Source organism: Talpa europaea, assembly GCF_964194135.1.
Source record: "Talpa europaea genome assembly, chromosome: 14".
Taxonomy (NCBI): Eukaryota; Metazoa; Chordata; class Mammalia; order Eulipotyphla; family Talpidae; genus Talpa; species Talpa europaea.
In genome coordinates, this window is record NC_140082.1 from 21612473 (window position 1) to 21632939 (window position 20467).

The following is a 20467-nucleotide window of genomic DNA, read 5'->3' on the forward strand; positions in this document are numbered from 1 at the left end:
AAAGAACTGCTTTGTTTGAAGTTGCGGCTTTAAAGTCACTTGGTATCTTTCACACTTAACAAGGTATCATAGTTTCAGTATCAAACCTGTTGCTTGTTTCTGCTTTACACTTTGTGATTGATGACTGAGATCTCAACATTTTTAAAGAGGTATCTCAACAGATGGAGCATTCATATTACCTGAGAACATTTTTACTCTGGAACATTTCAGAATCACCTATGCCTGGCCAGACCAAAGAAATCAGACTCTACCAGTGGTTCTCAAGTATCAATAATTTTGCTAAAGGTGTTTGGTGAGTCTAGTGGGTAGGCAGGATTACGAACCTTTCTCCTAGACTGATAATTCATGTGAAAGTGGGAGAGCCGGGAATCACATGAACAGAATTTAATCATTTTCTTGAGCTTCTTAGGCTCTTTTTGCCCAATTTAAATCTTCCCACCCCACTGTGTCTGCATCAAATTTCTATTCCTGAGAATAATCCATCAATTCTGAAAATGAAATGTTCAAATAGGATATGCTTTACAGTCTAGGGTTTTCCAGTGATTTAATTATCTAATTACTGGAGCCGGCTGCCAAGCACAAAAAAATTCAGTCAGTTTCACTATTTTATAACACAGTTCAAAGAACATTTGAATTTCTAATTCAATTTTTGTTCTTTTGAGACTATTCTACAATTTTATATCTCTCGTAATGATAGCTCCATTATTTGGCTTATAATCACTTTGGGGTTGCACTTCCTGTCTGGTGTATAATACATATGCTGGAAGGGAACTGGTGCTGCTGTAACTTAATTATTCTAAACAGCACTTTGTCTTAAATAGACTCCCTGACTGTCAGGGCTGGGGTGGGAGGGGGGTGCGGAGAGCTGGCTGGGACACAGGCTACAGAGAGGCGGAAACAGCAGCAGCCAGGTTAGACAACAAAGCTCTTATCTCTCCCAGTATCTGCTCTTGAGAATTGCACAAACTTCTTCCCTCCCCGCCATTTTACTGATTTGCTAATTGTTTACACAACTATATAATTTTGGATTACTACGTCACACCTTCCTATGTCCCCCTCCTTCACTCACCTTCCACCAAAGCCCCAATGAGTGACCCTGACTTCTAAACTCAAGAGCACAGCACTGTTTTTTATAGCTGGAAAGTTGAGGGTCTGAGCAGTTGTGGGGCAATAAAGGGACTTTTGTGGTTAAAACAGCAATCCCAGACTTTGACCGAAGGACTTCTCATTTGAGAAGCTACAATTTTACACTGAACCACCACAATTCAAAGGTTGCAAGGAGTGGCAAGCTGTAGGAGACACTTCCCGGACAGGCAGAGGAGCAACACCACCCAAGCACCAGACTGACGCCACCACCACAAACATGAATGCTTTGAGCTCAAATTTGTCACACTTCAGGGGAAGCATGAAGCATGACGTTTATGCTAAAGCAGTTCCACTCCTGCCCTTCAAACTAACAAATGCACACTTTTGAAAGCATTAGGTGTTGCACACATATGAGAGGAATTTTATACTTGCGAGCATCCAGGGAGGACCTCACATTTCCAAACGGCCAGTAGGTGGCGCTAAAAGGCAGGAGCATGCAGAGTACCAAATATGTGGTTTTTACTTTCCAACATTTAAAAACACAGATATTTCATGTAAAACCTGTATATTTCCATATTCTCTTGAAATACTGAAGGATCCAGAAACACTGGACTCTAATTCTACCAGATTAAGAGCTATCTGGAGCTGAGTGCTGACTGTCCTTTAGAGGAAACAACGCACCACTGGGCCTCCTCTACCTCAATTGTTAGGTTCTGTATGGACGCTTGAGCATTTGACTTCATCACCCTTGCACACACCCTCGGCACAACCTGTACACTTCACTTCATTGCAAATAACACTGAAAAGCAAGGAGGAGCGAGTGCAAAAGGTGGGGAACTTCACACATGAAATCATTCAGAAGAGGATTTAAATGAGTTTGCATGGAATGCGTAAGGTGTCTAGGACACTGCCTGAGAGACAGAGGAGCTTTTGGAGACCTGAGTATTGAGCAGTGTGATCCATCTGTTCTATCAGCCCTCTCTACCCATGATGGAGCCTCAGGGCAGATCTCTCAAGGTAGGTGCTCTTCTGTTTATCCTCTGGTGCGCAGAGGGCAAGGGAAAGTTATCTTCTTAGTTTTAATTGGGTGGTGAAAAATCTAGGACTCTGACCATCACTGAGTTGACAGGAGAGAGAAGCTATAACCGGAAGCCCTGTCCTTATGGGAGCTCATCTGCTCAGGAGGCTTCACCTGCTCAGGAGTCTACATCCACTGGCTACTGAGGATGCCACACCAGAGTGCTGCTCAGACTGGTGGGTGGGGTGCTTCTGGAACCAGGGGAATGCCTGCACTGCTACAGTCTACGCCAACTTTACCACCTCAAAGCCTAACCTACCACCAAAGGCAATACATGAAGCAGCCACATGATTTCATAAAGAAAAATGCAGAGTCTACTTCCTTATTGCCCAGAACCAGGAGATACATTATTCTGCTTGCTCAGATTCACAGGACTTGTTTACCAAGATTCATGACATGAAGAGTCACTTTTCCTTCTCATATACTTCATATATTCCTTAAAATAGAGAAGGGTAAGGGAAATAATACACAACATTATTTCCAATTATTTGGAATCATTTGGAAATCACATGGAATGTACACTATCCATATAACACACAAGTGTTCTTCTCAATACACCATCCATGGTGACTTCTTTTCCTTATGGATTCATCTCCTAGTCTAAACTCACATTTCTAAATACATTGTAAATTTCCTTGTTAAAAAACAACAAACACAGCTGACTGTCATACCTTTGTGCCTTTATGCCCACTGCCAAGGGAGAAGCAGGGAGCTGAAAGATGGTATCAGCAAGAAGTCATCACTGGCTGTTAGAAGGATCTACAGGACTCCTCTCCTTTCAGCTCTCCCCCCACAAATATGTTCAGTGGGTGTTCAGGGTAAAAGCATGCATAGCCTAAACAAGTGGCTGTAGATCCACTAAGTTGCACTGGAAGGCTGGCCTAGGCCAGGATTATGTACATGAGCGAGGAATTCACACCAGCACGGTCCTGCTATCCAGGTGGAGTCAGCTCCTAGGCATGGTTGGTGGAAGGCGCCATGGGCTGGGCACGCGGGAGGAGGCAAAGAGGAGGTGCAGCACAAAGCTGACTCTGGGCAGAGAACACTGTCCGCAAGGAGCATGGTTTGTACCTGGAGCTGTCGCATCTGCTGGAGCTGGAGCCTGAGTTCGGTCACACTGCGCCGCATGTGGAGCAAGCTGGCATGGACAGCGGGGGTGCCCATGGGCAGGGACTGGCTGGAGGATCCCGTGGGCTCCAGGGCGCCAAGAGTCTTCCCTCCAGAAACATGTGGCATTCCTATGAGAAAAGAGCAACAGAGAGTCTAAGAATGCCAGAAAATAAAGTCTAAGCTGTAAGTTCCCTCTGAATGAGTAACTCTAAAATTGCTCATTTCCTTCCTTAGTAATATTTTTTTTGAATTATATTGGGTCTCTAAATGGCCAAAGTAAGGAATTGGGTTTAAATAAATAATGGGACATTCCTGCAATGTTATAGTATGCAGTCTGCAGACAAAGTTCTAGCAGTTGCCATTGTAGGAAGGCACATCACGGCAGCGTGTGCAGCGTGATGCCCCTGGTTCCATCTGTGCATCTTCTTTAAACACACAGGTTTGCACAGAGAAACGACTGGCTAGCTGGACATATCACAAAGCGTGAGCAGTAGCCCTAATGGTGATATTCCACGAGTTTAACATTTATGGTACTATTTTTTTTTTTGGTATTTTTTAAACCTGCACAGAGAATATCTTAATTTTATAAAGGAGAAGATAATTTTAAAATTCTAGATCCTGACACCGGGTTTCTCCAAGATATTTCCTGCAGGCTGAGTATTTGAAGAATACACACTTAATTCTGGGGAGAGAGGCAGTGGTTCAACAAGGAGAAACTAATGAGAAGTGGTACTCTCCTGAATTCCTTTGGATTTCCAGACCAAAAGAAACACACTCTTTAGTGAGAAAAATCAGGAACGATGCAAAGCTCTTTAGGAGAGGAATCAAGAAAGGCAGCAAAACTTTTCCTAAACAGTTTTGCAGCTGCCAAAAAAGTTTGCTCCTAGAGTCCAACTTAAATAATGCTTGCATCTATCATTAAATTCATCTGAGAAGGGCCTAAGTAGAACAAATTTACCTTAAAAATGACTCAAAAAGGATTCCAAGTAGCACATACAGGATCAGCAAAGTATAGGCATCAAAAGGACATGCTATTTCTGTCTTAGAACAATGCAATTCTAATGGAACAGAATCCAGAGTAGATGCTGCATCTCCTCCACCACTACACCCCCTACCCCGACAAGTGGAAGGTTTTTAAGATGACCTGCGGTTGCCTGTATACCCTGGAATGGCTACAGTGTAGTGATATCTTTTCATCACGGGTCAGCAATCATGGGACCTTTTCTTCTCCAGCACACACAGAGCTCAAAAGCCTCAGCAGAATGGCCACCAGGGGCTGCAGGTGGCATGCCAGTGTGTGAGGTGCCTTACAACTGGCCTCTCACATGCCTGGCCTCAGCAAAGACAACGGAAAACTGACAGCACCAAATTCCTCACCCTTGGGTGGCCACCCAACTAGAACTGGAATCCCAACCTTCTTGTGGCCCACCTGGAGCACTCAGGGGAGCAGATGAAAAGCATTTTAAGGATTTACAAAGAACCCCAACAGACAAGACAGAGAACTTCGTGTTACTTTCATGAGTTTAATTGGTCAACTCGCATCATCATCAGTTGTTGCTCTGACCAAGGTGCCTACTCATCCCCAAAACAAAGTCACCCTCAAAAAAAAAAAACCAAAAAAAAAAAAAAAAAAACCAAGATTAACTATCTCTGTAATTATTCAAAAAGACCATTCTTTAATGGTGAGGATGCTCAGAAAGGGACATGTACTAACAGAAGCATCTCAGAGTTAACATAGCACCTTCAAGATCAAGCAGCCTGCGTGGGCGCACAATAAATTGGGTTTTCCTTTTAGAATTGATCAAGTTGTTTTGTCATTGTTCCACATTCACAAGCATAAGCATGTGGATACACACGCATCATACAGCATCATTTCTACAAATGATATTAAGTTATATCTCTAATAAAAATGACAGTGTGTGAGTTAGCTGCCTCCTATTTGGTACTAAGAAGAGTTCTAATTCCTCACCCAAAGGCAGGCACACCCTCCTCCTTTCACACAATCGGAGAGTACAGGTGTACCCCGCCAAAATCTTTTCATGGAGGCTCAAGTCTACATACCATCTATGAGTTCAATGCCCACAACTGATTTAAAAAATATCTTTCATGGGCCTCCCTGCTGGTGCAGGCAGTTGAGCACAGTGCTGTGAAGCTGTCTGCAGCCTCTGGACAGTGCTGGTTTGATCCCCGCCGGCCTCAGAGCAATCCACATGGCGAGCAGACCTCTCCTGTCTCTCCCGCTGCTCCCCTCAGCAGTGTATTTTGTCAGTCTGCCTGTTCTGTTCCCCGTTCTGTCTCTGGTGGATCCTCTCACCCTCCCGTGCATCTGGCCTGTACCCTGGTTCTTGTATAAATAAATCTTTAAAAAAAAATTTCATGACCAAATGTCTTTACAAACACTCTATTCATATAATTTTTTCACTCTTAAATCCTCTTAAACCTTTAACTGTGGTTTCTAATTCCATCATTCACTGAAAAGGGAGGGAGACCTCTAATAGAGGTTGCAAAGTTCACATCAAAGAGGTTCCTTTATCTACTGCAACTTTGAGATATGACTGAGAGATAACGTCATATGGCTTTCAGGTAGACAGTGTACTCATTTGTTGCACTAATACATTGTACTATGATCACCACCAGTCTTAGCTAGTCTCTCCTGCTACTTAATTATTATTATTATTATTATTATAATATTTTGGTGATGAGATCACCTGAGATCTACTCTCTTGGCAACTTTCAGTATACAGTACAGTTTTATTAATTGAAATTACCATGCTGTACATTATCCCCCAGGACTTAATTCATCTTCTAACTGGAAGTTTGTACTTTCTGACAAACATCTTTCTATCTCTCCTGCCTCCAACCTCTAATAATCATCAGTCCACTCTGTTTCTTTGAGTTCAGTGAATTCTGTCCCCTACTCAACCCTTAAGTTTATAATAGATCAAAAAATAAATGACTAAATAACTCCAAAATAACCTGGCAATTGAACTTAAGATAAGTTTAGCAATTTTCACAAAATAATTCTCTGGGGCTTCTCTGGTGGCGCAAGGGGTTAAGATGCAGCACTATGAAGCAATCCACAGCCACTGCAGCACGAGTTTGATCCCCCACCAGAGAGCTACCCACATCACAGCAGACCTCTCCTGCCTCGCCTGCTGTTCCCCTCAGCAGTGTGTTTCAGTGCATCTGCCTGTTCTGACCATAGCCAAGTTCACTGATTGATTTCAAGCCCCAAATTCTATCTACTCTACTATACCCTACAACAGTCTGTGGCTTCTCCAAATTAGGGGTTTCGCCCAACTTGCTACATGCTTCCTGTGTAATTCAGAAGCCAAACATATGTTTCTGGTAACAATTTCTATTTCTAACCCAAGGGAGGAAGATCTCATATGCTTGAGAGAGGCCCCCCCTTAGGCATGCTGGGTAAGATGTACATCAAATATACCCAGATATTAGTGATCTTCACTGGGAATATAATGGAGGCCTTTGGGGTGGGGTGGGGGGTGTTGGCATTTAAAAAGCAGAACTGGTCCAAGTATACTTCTTCCACTTCATCCACTGCTGACTCCCTCTGGGCTCTGCCCCTTCTCATCCATTCCCATATTGCAGCCGGACTAAGTTCCTTCCTGGTGTAGAACCCTCTAATGACTTCAGTGGGCACTCAGAATAACACCTAAATTCCTTACTGCGACATTTTCACATGCTTTTCTCTCATCCTGGAAGGCTCGTCCCCCTCCTCTCCCTAAGTCATCCTTTTGGCCTTTGTTTGTGTCACTTCCTCAAGGTAATGTCCTTGGCCTAAGCCAGATCTGTTGGTTAAACATTCATCCTGCAATTTTCTTTATACTCAACACTGAAATAACTCATTGCCTTTCCTCAATTTTCCTCTTAGGATTAGAAGTTCCAGGAAGGCAGCCCAGTCAGAATGATGCCCACTATTCTTGCACAGCATCAGGCACATATATATTCGTTGGTCATATAAGTGGAAAAATGGATAAATGACTGGATAAGTTAGCAGATGAACAAAGACTGAAGAGAGGGAACAATGCTTAGACCCCCTGAATTAATGACTAATCTGGAGCATTGGCATTAAATAGAGAAGGTATGGTAGTAGAGGGAATTATCTGGCAAGTCACTGAAATCACACCCCATAGGGAGTAAAAGAAGGGCTGAATACTCCTGAAATAAGTCAGGGCTAATCAAAGGCAGTCTGCAGGCCTCCCAGAGCTCCGAAAAATACTTACCTGCACTGTCTGTGTGGTTCTTATTGGCTGTGGTTTTCATCATTTTCTCACTGAATAAAAGAAAAAGAGAATGAGCTATACAGTTTCCTCAAAATGCCTTTTTTTGGCCCTTTCCATTCATTATTCTAAGCAATTAGCAGCAACTAGTGATGGGATTAAGCAATGAGGGTATTTTAACATCAGCACCACTTTAGGCCAGAATGGAAAAAGCGGCTTCCCAGGTGTGCGTCTGACACTGCAGGTGGGATGTAGCTGAGGGAACTCATGATTTTCAGATGACACAAATGTGAAGCTGTGTGACGTGTGGATGGCGGCTGCAGGCACTGGCAGTGGTCCATGAAGCCACATGCACTGGGAAGCCCATTTACCCTTCTTGGGCCAAAGTGTTACCTTCGACCAAGAATTACCAAAGGAAAAAACACACACACCATGATTCATAGAGATGTACATATTTTCAGCCTTGAAATGATTACAAGAAAACAGATTTGAATGAATGAATGCACTTAATGATTAAAGAGAAACAGACTGAATTAGTTTTAATTGGTTTGCTTTCTTCTTTTTACCTAGACGCATCTTTGCTATTACTTGTAATGGGCCCTTTAAAAAGCGCAGACTGAACAAGGCCAGTTAAACTGGCAATCTGTTTCTCCATGGCTTGCATCCTTTCTCTGTAAAACAAGAGAATTGTTTGTTAAAGCTCTATTGACTTTCAGACTGGTTTTTCTAGGTGAATGATCCCCTGAGGATTATAAAAGGTACCACCTCGTAGGCCACCAAAGTTCAGCCCAGCCTGGCTCAGGGAATGTGAAGCGCCTGCAAATCCTGCTGAACTCACGAGTCAATGATCAGTGCTGAGTATTAACCCAGCGAGCTCACTGAACAGACAGACACCAGACTGACCGGCAGAGGATTCCTGGGAAACGGAAGAGCGTCTCCCATGGAGATAATTCTGTTTGCACTGTCATGTGCTCTTGGGCCTCTCTGCCCTGCTGTGGCTATTTTACCTCTGGCACTAATGGTTTCTGAGAGCAGCCCAGTGGCACACACTTCTGAGCTGTATTAGACAGCTTTGGTTAGGAAGCAGCTGAAAGGGTTTTGTGAAGCTGCAGAGTGGGATAGAAAGCTGTGGGGCCAACCGAAGCACACGCAAAAGACAACAATATTAAGAAAGGTAACACACAGTCACATCTGCAGCTCTCAAGAATATAGGAGCATCTGATAGGAAAGACATGGCAGACAGGATTCCAACGCTGGCTATAGCCACTGTCCTGATTAGGGTTTAATCAGCATTCTTTCTGATCCCTCCCGGATCAACCACTCCCATTACTCTGTCCAACAAAGGAGAGCAGCAGCATTAAAAATTGATACAAATCCAGTGTTTCTGACTTCAGGATTCATTTGAGGGAGATTATCTGATTTAATAATTCATAAATAAAATGGTCTTTCCTGATTCAGGACGCTGATCTTCAAGCCGTTCATCAACAGGGTTAGTGCTGAATGTTACAGCACAGCTGAGACTGTTTCCCCACAGCCACCCCCAGGATGTTGCATATCCATGGCATTTTCCTGGGCTCAGTGGACACTTGGCTTCCTGTCAGGCATCCCCAAGGCTATGGTTTTAGGATGCAGAAGAAGACAACCTCAAAACAGCACCCCACTCTCCTAAGTCCTCGGGGGTGATGTTGACAGAGTTGCAGAACCTCCTGGGATGAGTTTGGATGCTTTAGAGCAAAAGCCCTGTGCACAATCCGGGCATCCACATGCTTGGCTTTCATTCTTGTGTCAGTGAGGATGGAAGTAAATGCTTCCTGGGTGATCTCCTCTGGGCTATGTCACCAGCAGGGCCATCAGGAAGGAGACATGGTCCTGCAGAGTTTTGAGAGTTCAGAACGCTTGAGCTTGATGGTCAAAGATTCTCATACTGTCCAGGAAACAGCAGGGTTTGCGCAGCTGCAGTGCAGAGCATGCACTGCACAATGATGCCCACCGCCAGCCACCACCCCGACCAAAACCACTCCTCAAAATGCAATTCTTTTGACACATCGTAATGAGAAAACTTTTCCCTCCTATTTAATCATCAAAGTGTTTCTGGTTTCAGGATTCATTTGAGGGAGATTATCTGATTTATAAATTCATAAATAAGATTGTCTTTCCATTTCATGGTTGGTAATCTGGAAACAATTTTATGGTTTAACTAAATTACGGCAACTGGAAACTTCGGCAGCTTTCCTCATGATGAAATGTTATGAAGTATGTTTTAATGTGAAAGGGGAAAAGGAGAAATGCAGTGGAAGAACAGAAATTAAATACAACCCTGTCATTTCACTGCAGTGGTAATTTCAAATGATAATCATCAGAATATTAAAGATGTTGCAGCTAATTCTTGCCAATATCATTTGGTTTAAGGTATTATAGCACTGTTATACTTACTGTTGAAAAGATGGTTTAAAAGTGATTTCATAAACTATTTTATGTCATTCCATAAACCATATTTATGTGATTAGTATGTGTGGGTAACTAGTTATTTAGTGCCCTAAGTCAGCCTGGCTAAATGAATCTTTTTGAGCCCAAGCATAATATTAATAAAAAAATTCAAGTCCAACCCAGGGAAAGTGCTGATCCCAGTATTTAAATTCCTGTTGCTATAACTGGCTTTCCTGCAAGCCCCACGCCTGTCTGTGAGGACGAAGCACGCCCAGACTGCTTGTGGTCTGCTGTGTTCAGAGTATAGGGAATGGAAAATAAATCTACTTTTGGGGGAGTATTTTTAGATAGTAACTCCATTTTTACAAAACTTCTCAATTATTTTTTGACTAGGGACTTGTCTTTGTTCTGAGGCCTCCTTCAACCTGAATTAAGTCCTTATCATTGTATTCCTAAATCAATGAATGACTATTAAAAAGAAGTCAATGCTATCCCCAAGATGACACTGGCAATTTCCCTATAATGAATCACTAAACAGTTTTATAAATATCCAAAAGTAGTAGCTAGGGGAGTTGGTAGAAACTAGCCGACTAAGATTATGTGATCAGCCCCCGATTAACCCCTGGTCAGAGGACTTGCCTCCTTGCCAATGAAAGTCAGAGGCATGGGGTGTACTTACCTACTTTATCAGTCACTTCTAGTTCTATATTTTGTGATTTTTTTCCCCCTGTTCCTCTTTCTTCCTTGTCATCTCTCTTCCTGACAGGAAGTGAGAAAAGGTCAAGGAGTCATCAACAAACATTCCTGAGCACTGAATGTAAATGAGGCATCATGCTAGCTGCTGGGAATGTAAGAGTAAAAAGTATCATCATCCTCAAGCAGTACTCCCCTTTCAGAAAGTCAGTTTTCTGAGAGAAATCTAAGTGAGTTAAATCCTTTAGTTTTGGCAATGCTGAAGCTATTTTCCAGAACTGCAAAATGAACAGGCTTAAAGCTAGGCTGTGCCCTTGTTTGCTCATGTCCTGATTCTCTAGTATGAGGGGGAAAAATCCAACATAATTAAATATGCTGTTTTCAGATGGGTTGAAAACAGAGCACTGGAATTCAAATTATCTGAATTTGTGGTAAAGCTTCAAATATAACTCTGAGCAGTGAGCTTTCTATTTCTATCCAAAGTTAAACCATTGGTGATTAAAGACATTCGTTCAAATTTTCCAATAAATTTAACTTTCCTTTGAAACATCTAGAGTTACTGAAGAGATATTGATGGAGATGGTGGTGACCGCAATGGGTTAAAATGATCCATACCTCTAAATATTTCCTAGGCATTAACACAGCCCCCTGCCCCCCAACCTCATGTGCCCTGCTATTTAGGAGTAACGACCACATCTTGCACTCTTTCTTGCATTCTCAGTATGAGATGAGGCACAGGAGTCATGAAGAAATATCTTTTTTTTTTTTTTAATAGAGGCATGCTTTATTTATTTGTTTGCTGGTTTGTTTGTTTGTTTTTGTTTATACATGCACTGGGTACAGTCAGAAGCACGGGTGGGTGAGAGAATTCACCAGAGCCAGAGCGGGGAGCAGAGCAGGCAGAAGGACCGAAGTACACTGCTGAGGGGAGCAGCGGGCAGCAGGAGAGGTCTGCGCGCCATGTGGGACCCTCCTCCAGTGGCCGGGGAGCAGCCGGGGATCGAACCGGCACCGCAGAGGCCACGGGCAGCTTCGCAACCCAGCGCTCAACCGCTGCGCCACCGGGGAGGCCCAAGAAATATCTTTTTTAACCCTGATCTTGAAGATTGCTATTTCTCTCTGTCCTCTGCTTATGGAGAAGAAAGATCGAGTATGTTCTGTTTCCTATTGTCACATCAATCCGTCATCCGTTCACGTCTCAACATCTCCCTTGCTTCTGAATTCTAAATTACTCATCTAAGTTCTCAACCAGTGTCCAGGAATTTCCCTCACATCCTTGGATGACTTTAGCATGAAAGCTGGTCTCATATCTGTCACACCCTGGTTCTTCATCTTTTATAGCTTCAACATTTGCACCAATAACCCTTTCAAGGTGGCATTATAGAACCTTCTTCACAGACACATACTGATCTTAAATTCTTACTTTGTGTGTATGGATTTACTGTCTGGGTCTGACACTCTAAAATCCTCTTAGAGTAATCTTTGGTTGTCTTTGGTTTTCTTATTCACAGAAATCTCTTTTATTTCCTGCATACCCAGCCATCAATACTGTCTGGAAATACCTTTTCACCTTCCTGCTCCTCATCCCAGTGGAACCTCTCACTCTCCACACACACACACTCTCTCCACAGTCCTAATGGGATTCTTTTGCTTTTTGCCTCCCCCTTGGCTATGCTGCACGGGCTCTGCTTTCTGATCGGAGGGGAATAAATGGCCCCATCATGTCCCTTCTATTCCTTCTCACATCACTTCTTTTTGGTGATCCTTCAAGGAGAAAAAATGGGAAATCTTATTAGGCAACCAGGTTTTCCCCAAGTCAGGAAAAGACAATAACCAAAGCAAAGGTGTTCCTCTAGAATTCTGTATTTTACTTACACCCCACAAAGATGTGTACACTGATGACACCTGTTAAGAAATAGGGAGAAATGAAGCCCCATTTACAAAGGTTTGGAGGAAAAAAGTTATTTCTAACCAATAGTTCTTCACATATCAGGACTGAATGATGTTTACCCTGAATGCCTTGGGTGACATTTGATCACAACTTCAATTCAGCAATCACAGCTGAGCATGAGCACTGTGGTGGTCACTGAAGGTCAGTGTTGCCCACCCTTCTTCTTGACCTGGACTTAGGAAGGCCCAGCCTGGGTGAGCGCAGGTGGCTGGCTGTGGTGGGGTATGTGGGCTCTCAATGGTCAGGAGCTCCTGGATGGTGGAGACAGAGCAGTTAGCCTGGGAAGAACAGCTCCTTGTAAGAGGAGACATGTGGATAAAGCCAAAAAAGAATGGCAGGATTTAGCAGGAGGAAGAAGGAGGAGGAAGGAGAATGTGAGTGGAGAAGGGTGTTCTAAAGAAAGTTCTAGGGCCCGGGAAGAAACATTAAACTAAGTATAATTTAAAGGAAGCAAAACACTGCACCAGGAATGAACCCAGATTTGTGCTCTGAGTCCATTACTTACAGTGGCGTGACCATTCTTTCATCCACGAATCTCATAAATGTTAACTGAGACCCTACTGTGTATTAGGCAGTGTTCTAGGGACTGTGGATATGGAAGTGAATAAAATAGACAAAAACCCTTGGCCATGTGGAGGTTACATTCTACTGACAAGAAGAAGATGAACAATTAATCTTAGACACTACTGAACATGAAGGAGAAAAACAAAGCTGGTGGGGGACAGGGGAGGGATTTTGAATTTTGATAAAGTGTCCAGAGAGGGCCTCACTGAGAAGCGACTTTTGAATAAAGACCTAAAGGGAGTGTGTGAGGGAGCACACCTAGCATTCTACCTGAGGCAGGAACATTCCAGGTGTGGAAGGAACAGACACACAAAACGGAGGCAGGAACATGCCTGGCTGGGCTGAGGAGCAGCCTGAGGGACCAGGTGCCCAGAGTGGAGTTTAGGACGAGACAGTGACAGGAGATGATGATAGGCAGGCGGCAGAGCTGCCTTGTCTGGAATCCTGGGGATCATCTTCCAAACCAGGATAGTGAAGGGAGAGCAATTGGTTGCTGCAGAAGGACACAGGGGTAGACGGGAACAGACCCAGCCCAGTGGAGAAGCAGGTTCTCCCTCCTTGGGGTGCTTTGAAGGACTCTGCTTTGAGTTCGACCAGGACTGCCATGGAAGATTGGGCTGAAGAGGGAGGTGAAAGCACTGGCATTTTAACAGCGTTGCTCTGGCTTCTCTGCTGAGAACAGAAGGAAGATGGGCAGGTCAGAGTGGGGACAGCAGGTAGAAGACTGTCGGGTGAGAAGTGACATCAGTGAGGTGGAGATCAGTGGCTGTAGTTAAGGAATCTTTGGACACAAAGGGGCCATTTCTACTCATTTCTTCCCCTCTCCAATCAGTCAGAAAGCAGAGCCAGTGCAGCACAAGCCAAGAAGGAGGCAAGAAGCAAAAGATTCCTGCTAGGACTGTGAAGAAGGGGCCAGGGGTCTGCTGGGGTGAGGGGCAGGAAAATGAAAAGAACTTTGCCCACAGTACTGATGGCTGGGTGTGCAGGAAATAAAGAGGCTCCTGACGAGCTGATTTGTGTGAATAAGAAAGAGGCCTCCTAAGGCCCCATTCCTGTTAACCCCTGTTATGTAGAGGTGTCCATTCTCTAACACCGAAGGCCACCTCTGAAACGCTGCCATGTGTACAATTTTACAAGCACGGGATTTTTCAGTTAGAGGCAACTTGTCTAGGCCCCAGACTTCCTTTCCATTCTGGCTCAGTGATCGTGATAGAAGCAAGAGGCAAAGGCAGGGGCAGGCCCAGCAGGTCGGGCAAAGCTCAGCCCCACCCAGGCCTGTGTGCCAATGTGCTCGGTCATGGGTTTGCGACTTGCCAGCAAGCAGTCTTCTGCCCTGCACAGCAGAGGCACTTGGGATTGCTCCAGGAGCCTTTAATCTACTTTACAATCTACTTTCTGTGTGGAGCTTCTGGCTGGGACTGGAATGCGATCCCAAGTGAGGCAGGAAGGCACATAATCAGATCTCAAGGAACAGCCACTATCACACCCTCTGCAAGGGGGTGGCTTCGTGACCTATGTCACTAGGACTCTTACTTGTAGAGAACTTTTCAGTCCACTGAAATGGCACATAATCCTTGCAGGCCACAGCTCGAGTCCCCTCGTTACAATGACACCACTGAGGCTGGCGTTCTCCTAAGAAAAGGGCACGGCCAGCAGACTCCTAGCCTCAGTGCTCCCAGCTTGACTCTGTGCCCCATCCCTCCAGTAGTGACTCACCAGGGGGTGACGGAACTCATAGTGGGGTGACAGAATTGTGGGGTGACAGAATTCACTTCCGGTGACAACAGCCTTCAATCCCCAGGGCAAGACCACACCCTACTTTATGAAATCACCTACTTTGCATTTTCTTTCTCCTCCCCGAAGGTAATTTTTAACACTAATATTCATGCTCTGGAACTGATCTCTCTCTCTCTCTTTATTTTGGTGCTGGTACAAACTAGTATGAACAGCCATTGGTTCCCGTTCTGGGCTACCTGAACACGGGTCTGGGTCTGTAATTTACCTTCCCACAAGAGAGGATGCCAGAGGTTTTGGAGAGAGTCCTCTGAGTTGTTGCAAGGGAGCTGTGCAAATAAGTTCCTCACTCGCTTTTGATCTGTAAAATCTTAGCGTGGACTCAAAAGAAGTTAAGATCATGACTCAGGAAAAAAGAGGAAGATGTTTCCTATACTTGACTTCTCTCGCGTGCTTCTCTTTATATTTTTCATCTTAGATACCTGTGCTCATGGGAGGTGTTAGGGATGCAGTATCTTTATTACAAAGATAAAAAATGTTAACATAGCGTGACAGTGAAAATATTTGACCAGCAGCTCCAGTCACTGGGCCTCCAGGAAGTCTCTTAGTTGTCTGGGATTAGCGCAGTAGTCTCTCTCAGCTCTGAAGATGGACAAGGTGGAAGAGGAAGCATTTACTGATAGCACCAGTTGGTCCTACAAAAGCATAGTGGGCAATGCAGACTATTTAAGAGCTGCAATATTTAAAAGTTCAAATACATGTATAGACCTGTTTATATTTTTGAATCATTTCACTCATGAAAACTCAATAATTCAAATGAGAACAGCACAAGGCCTGTGATCTTCACCAGATAGGAAGACAACAAATAAGAGAGGCTAAAATGTAGACCCAACATTAGCAGGGCCAGGATTATCCATCCACTGAGTCATGCTAATTTTGCACTGGGCTGATCTTGTCACCTTTCCAGAAGGCCAAATATGTACCTGCACACTCATTTCTTCTTCTCTATGAAGAAAGAGATACCTGCAACAAGGAAAGGGGAGTATCTGAACCTCACAGTATTTAGTTACTTTGGCTATTTCTTTTTTCAGACCAAAGGCATCTGATTGACAGTACCTTGTGAATATTCAAAAGACATACAGGGTGCATTTCATTTCATCTAATTAGTGACAGATGATGGCTGCTCCTTTTGAGAAACTGATTTGATTAAAGTAACCCAGGCTTTGTGACAGTTATTCCACTGGTATTTTTGATAGAATATTCCTTGCGTAAGAGTAGGAATCTATTCAAAATTTTGCTACTTGGTGAAGTTTCACTTTTATCAGAAAACTACTATCTCAGTCAGCATTCTTAGGAATGACTACCAAATATGACTTCACCCAGAAGCTATGTTCCTATGCATGGAATAATTCGACATGTTGGTACTTATTTTGGTTTCAGAGACTGGCAAAGCATCATACCCAGAAGTCAGGTTTATAGGTAAGATAATGGTAGAAATATAACAATAAAGATTAGTCTGTCTTCCAACATGGTAACTTCTAGTTCCATTAGGTATAAGCCTTAAATTCTAGTTCCTCTTGACATTCTCAAGAAGGTTCCCTAGCCAGTAGAGTTCGGGAAAGTGCTCCCTTTTCTGAATTCATAGCAATTACTGTCTGTATCACTTCTTTGGAATTAATCATGTACAAGCAGTCCCCACATTATGACAGGCTTGTAATTGAAAAGTTTACTTGTGCTTTCATTGTTTAGAATTTGGAATAAATGGTGGTTGGGTTTCCAGCTGGTCCATGGAAGCCTCTTTAACCTACAGTGTATTATTAGTCCTATCATTGCTCCTCATTGTTTCCAAGGAAAAACGTGTCCTGACTTTCCAGCTGGACTTGGAGATGCTGAACATGGACCTCCGCTCCCCGCACCCTGCCTGAAACTCCATTCCCCCCTATGACTTGGCACTGTCTCCTTCCTTTTCTCTGCTTCAATAGGAGATGCTGTCACCCTCAGGGTACAAGAAGAGCATCCCTGAGCATCACACAGGAATGAAAACCTATTGTGGTTTTTACTGCAAAAGAGCTATTTAGCAGGCATCCAGGGCTCAGAAGCTTCCTACACGTAACCACGGTGTAGCTTTTATGTTTATATTATGCTTTCAATGGTTTATGACTGTCTTCTCAGTTTATACTCTTGTTCATGGGGACCACATCTAAATTTCTTTGTATCCTGCAATGTGTTCAGTCCCCAGCTAAGCATGGAAGAGGAACTCAACAAACATTTATTGATCAGTAATTAAAACTATATGGAAAAGCCCTCCAGACAAGATTTGACTCAGCCAGACATTATTAGGCATCGAAACCAAAACCCTAATAATTTCTACTATTCCTGGTTAGGTGTCTTTATTATGAGGTACAAGGTTCAGGTGCAATTTTCAAAGGATTCCCTAATTCCGGATAGTCATTTTGCTCCTGGACCTAAGAAGAAGTACAATATCACTACTCCCTCCTGAAATGACTTTAAAAGTGTCTTTGATATTCTAAGCATTCTAACTTAGATCTTTATGTTCAGTTAATTTTATTCTCTCTTCACACTTAGTTTTACCCTCTCCTATACCACACTCATTTGCTTTATGATCATCTTAGTATTAAATTTAAAAATTTGTCTCTGGAAAAGGGAACTCTTGTACATTACTGGTAGGAATGTAAATTGGTGCAGCCACTATGGAGTACAGTATGGAGATCCCTTAAAAGTTTAAGACTATTCCACCTTCAGGTATTTAAAGAAAATGAAAATGCATGTTCACCGCAGCAATATTTACAATTACTAAGACAGGGAAACAATCTACGTGTCCAGTTAACAGGTGAACTGACAAAAAAGTTGTGGCATATACACAATTGAATAATATGTAGCCATAGAAAAGAATGAAGCTTGCCATTTGTGACAACATGGATGGACTTAGAGGGTATTATGCTAAGTGAAAAAGGTCAAATGAAGAAATACAAATAGCATATGATTTCATTCATGTGTGGAATATAAAGTAAACCAAGCAAATTAAAAACGAAGTCTTAGATACAGAGAATAGATTAGTGGTTACCAGAGGGGAAGGGGGTGAAAACGCTTAAGGGGATCAATTATATGCTAATGGAAAGAAACTAGGTGTTCTATTTTGATCACATTGTAGCACAGATGTTGAATTATAATGTTATGCACCTGAAACTTATAAATCAATATCACCTCAATTAAATAAAACAAACTATTTTCTTGCCTCTTTAGGCACAGTGTTTGGTCCTAACCATTCTGTGTGTGTATCTCTCTGTTTAGTAGGGTGCTATGCTCAAAGCAGAAACTCTGGGATCCTATTGTGCCAAGCATGGCATGTGGCACTTAGCTGTAATGAGTTGCTCCATATGAGGTTGGGGCTCCTTTATCCCTGTTTTGCAGATGGTAAGCTGAGGGGGAAGGATCCCATTATTTGTCAGAGGCCCCACCTGCTAGCAAGTGTTAGAACTGGGATTTGAACCCAGGCAGGTTCAATTTGTACTCTTTACTCTAAACACAGCACTTATTCCTCAATAAATGGTGCCAACAGACTGGTTGAACAGAGGGCAATAATGGCAAGTTCTAACAATAATGATATTGCATTACCAAGACATAAAAAGCAGAGGGGAAGTAATAATGATCAAGATCCACGTTTTATAAATATCACAATTTAGATACCTTGAGCACAGGACATTTCCCCACATCATTAAGTAGAAAAATCCTAAATTCCCTTGACAGCAGTGCCTCTCAACCAGGGGCATTTTACCACCCTGGAGGGCATCTGATAACGTCTGGACATAACTTGATTGTCTTGAGTGAGGCAGGCCTACGGAGTAGTTTGGTACCATGTTGCTGGGGTGGAGGCAGGAGATACTGTTGAACATCCTAAAATGCATGAGAGGCCCCCACAAAACAATTATTCGACCCCAAATACTGAGAGTGCAGGAGTGAAGAAACCTTGTTCTAGAAAGTTCACAAGTTGAAGTACTTAGCAGACTTGGGATGTGACTTACTTTTGACTAAGCATGAAGGTAAAGGAAAAAGTTGATTATTCTTTCTCAATCATTCAGATTCACCTCTAGCAGGATAAAGCAGAATCTGAAAAACTTTCCAAGGTCTGCAGTTCACAGTGGACATTTTTAAATAACATGCATCTGAATGTAGACTTTCACTCAATCAACTGTTAAACCAAGAGTCCATTCTACTCTTTAAAGCTCCTAACACAACAGCATTTAATCCTCATGGATTGAGAAAGTAATGCAAAATGATTAAGACACAAGCTACCAGTTAACAGGCAGGCTTCCTCCTATACACACGATTTTTCTTTCCCTCTCTTTCTAATTGGTCAGACAAGGGACCTGCCCCTCTAAGTCTGCAAAGCCTCAGAAATCCTAAGGGGATCTCAGCTGACTTCTTCTTCCAGGGACAGGTGCCCAGACAGGGCATGAAGCTCCCTAGAGGATCTTGACTAGGTTGTTAAATTGAGCTGCTCTAGGTGCAGAGTAGTGTAAAAATACAATATCAGTTCAAGTTTACCACGTCTTGAAAAATATTACATCAAGAAGAATATGTTATACATTCAGAAGAAGAGCTGTTAGTCACTTTGCAAGGGGCATCCTTGAATTTTGAGTGTAATTTCAATCAAGATGCTTTATACTATATGATCTAAATTATCAACAGAAAATAGCAAAACATAAATGTCCTAAAATTTTACAATTCTTAAGAGCTGTTTTATGTGCCATGAATAGATATAATGATGCTGTTTAATGAAGTAATTTTACAAACTTGGGGAGACAGCCTCATGCATGAAGTCATCTGTCACACGCCATCTCCCTCGGCCACGTGTCCTACTCTCTTGTTGCTGAAGGGAGAGCCACCTCATCACAAGGAATCATCTTTCTAGAAGCTCAGACCTGAGAGTTGCTGTCTTGAGAGTCAAAGGAGATGTAATATGCTCCTTTACCCTCCAGTTGATGGTCATTTTGAGGAAAACTCTTCCATCATCTATGTTCAGCTACATCAGCTATTTCTTTTAAATCATTGATACAATTTGTCATTATTTCCAAAAAAGCAAAGGTGCTTTATGAAAACATATTTAAAAAGAAAACAGCCACTCAATTTATTAGATCAAGGCATCTGACTAAATACAAGAACCACAATAAATTGATTTGTCTTTATTTCTTCATTTTCAAGTCAATAATGCGGTTATAAAAATCATGTTTCCTCAAACAAACAAAAAAAGCTACTGTTGGAGGTTTTTCTGAGTATAGATAGGAAAGAAAGATTTTTTCCTCTCTGATTTCGAAACATCCTGCAGTTATTTGGGCTATTTCATAGAACTGCTTTTCAGAATGGCATATGAATCCAGCAGTGCCCCCAAAAAAGCGTCGCTACAGATTTCTCAGTCTCCCTCCTGTGTTTTTGTAGTTTCACATCTAAGATGTAAAATTTCACTTGGGTTTCCTATAAAAAGCACTCTCAGATTTATTTGCTGTTTAATATTATAAAATTGCAGCAGAAATTGGTTTGGCATTTTATAGGACCCTGTACTCA

General features: G+C 42.7%; 1 protein-coding gene across 8 annotated transcripts in view; it reads right to left on the reverse strand.

Annotated features, from left to right (window-relative positions):
• The window catches only part of KIAA1217, a gene marked incomplete at both ends in the record, with an annotated part of 258303 nt that overhangs the window by 32281 nt on the left and 205555 nt on the right, over positions 1-20467 (reverse strand). For 6 of the 8 annotated variants that reach the window (XM_084254333.1, XM_084254330.1, XM_084254331.1 and 3 more), the window contains 2 exons: positions 3236-3402; positions 7519-7568. In XM_084254333.1, the coding sequence (XP_084110459.1) occupies positions 3236-3402; positions 7519-7568 (217 nt within the window). Of the gene's footprint in view, positions 1-3235; positions 3403-7518; positions 7569-8081; positions 8187-20467 lie in introns of all 8 variants that reach the window. The other 2 variants (XM_084254332.1, XM_084254328.1) reach the window with 1 other exon arrangement.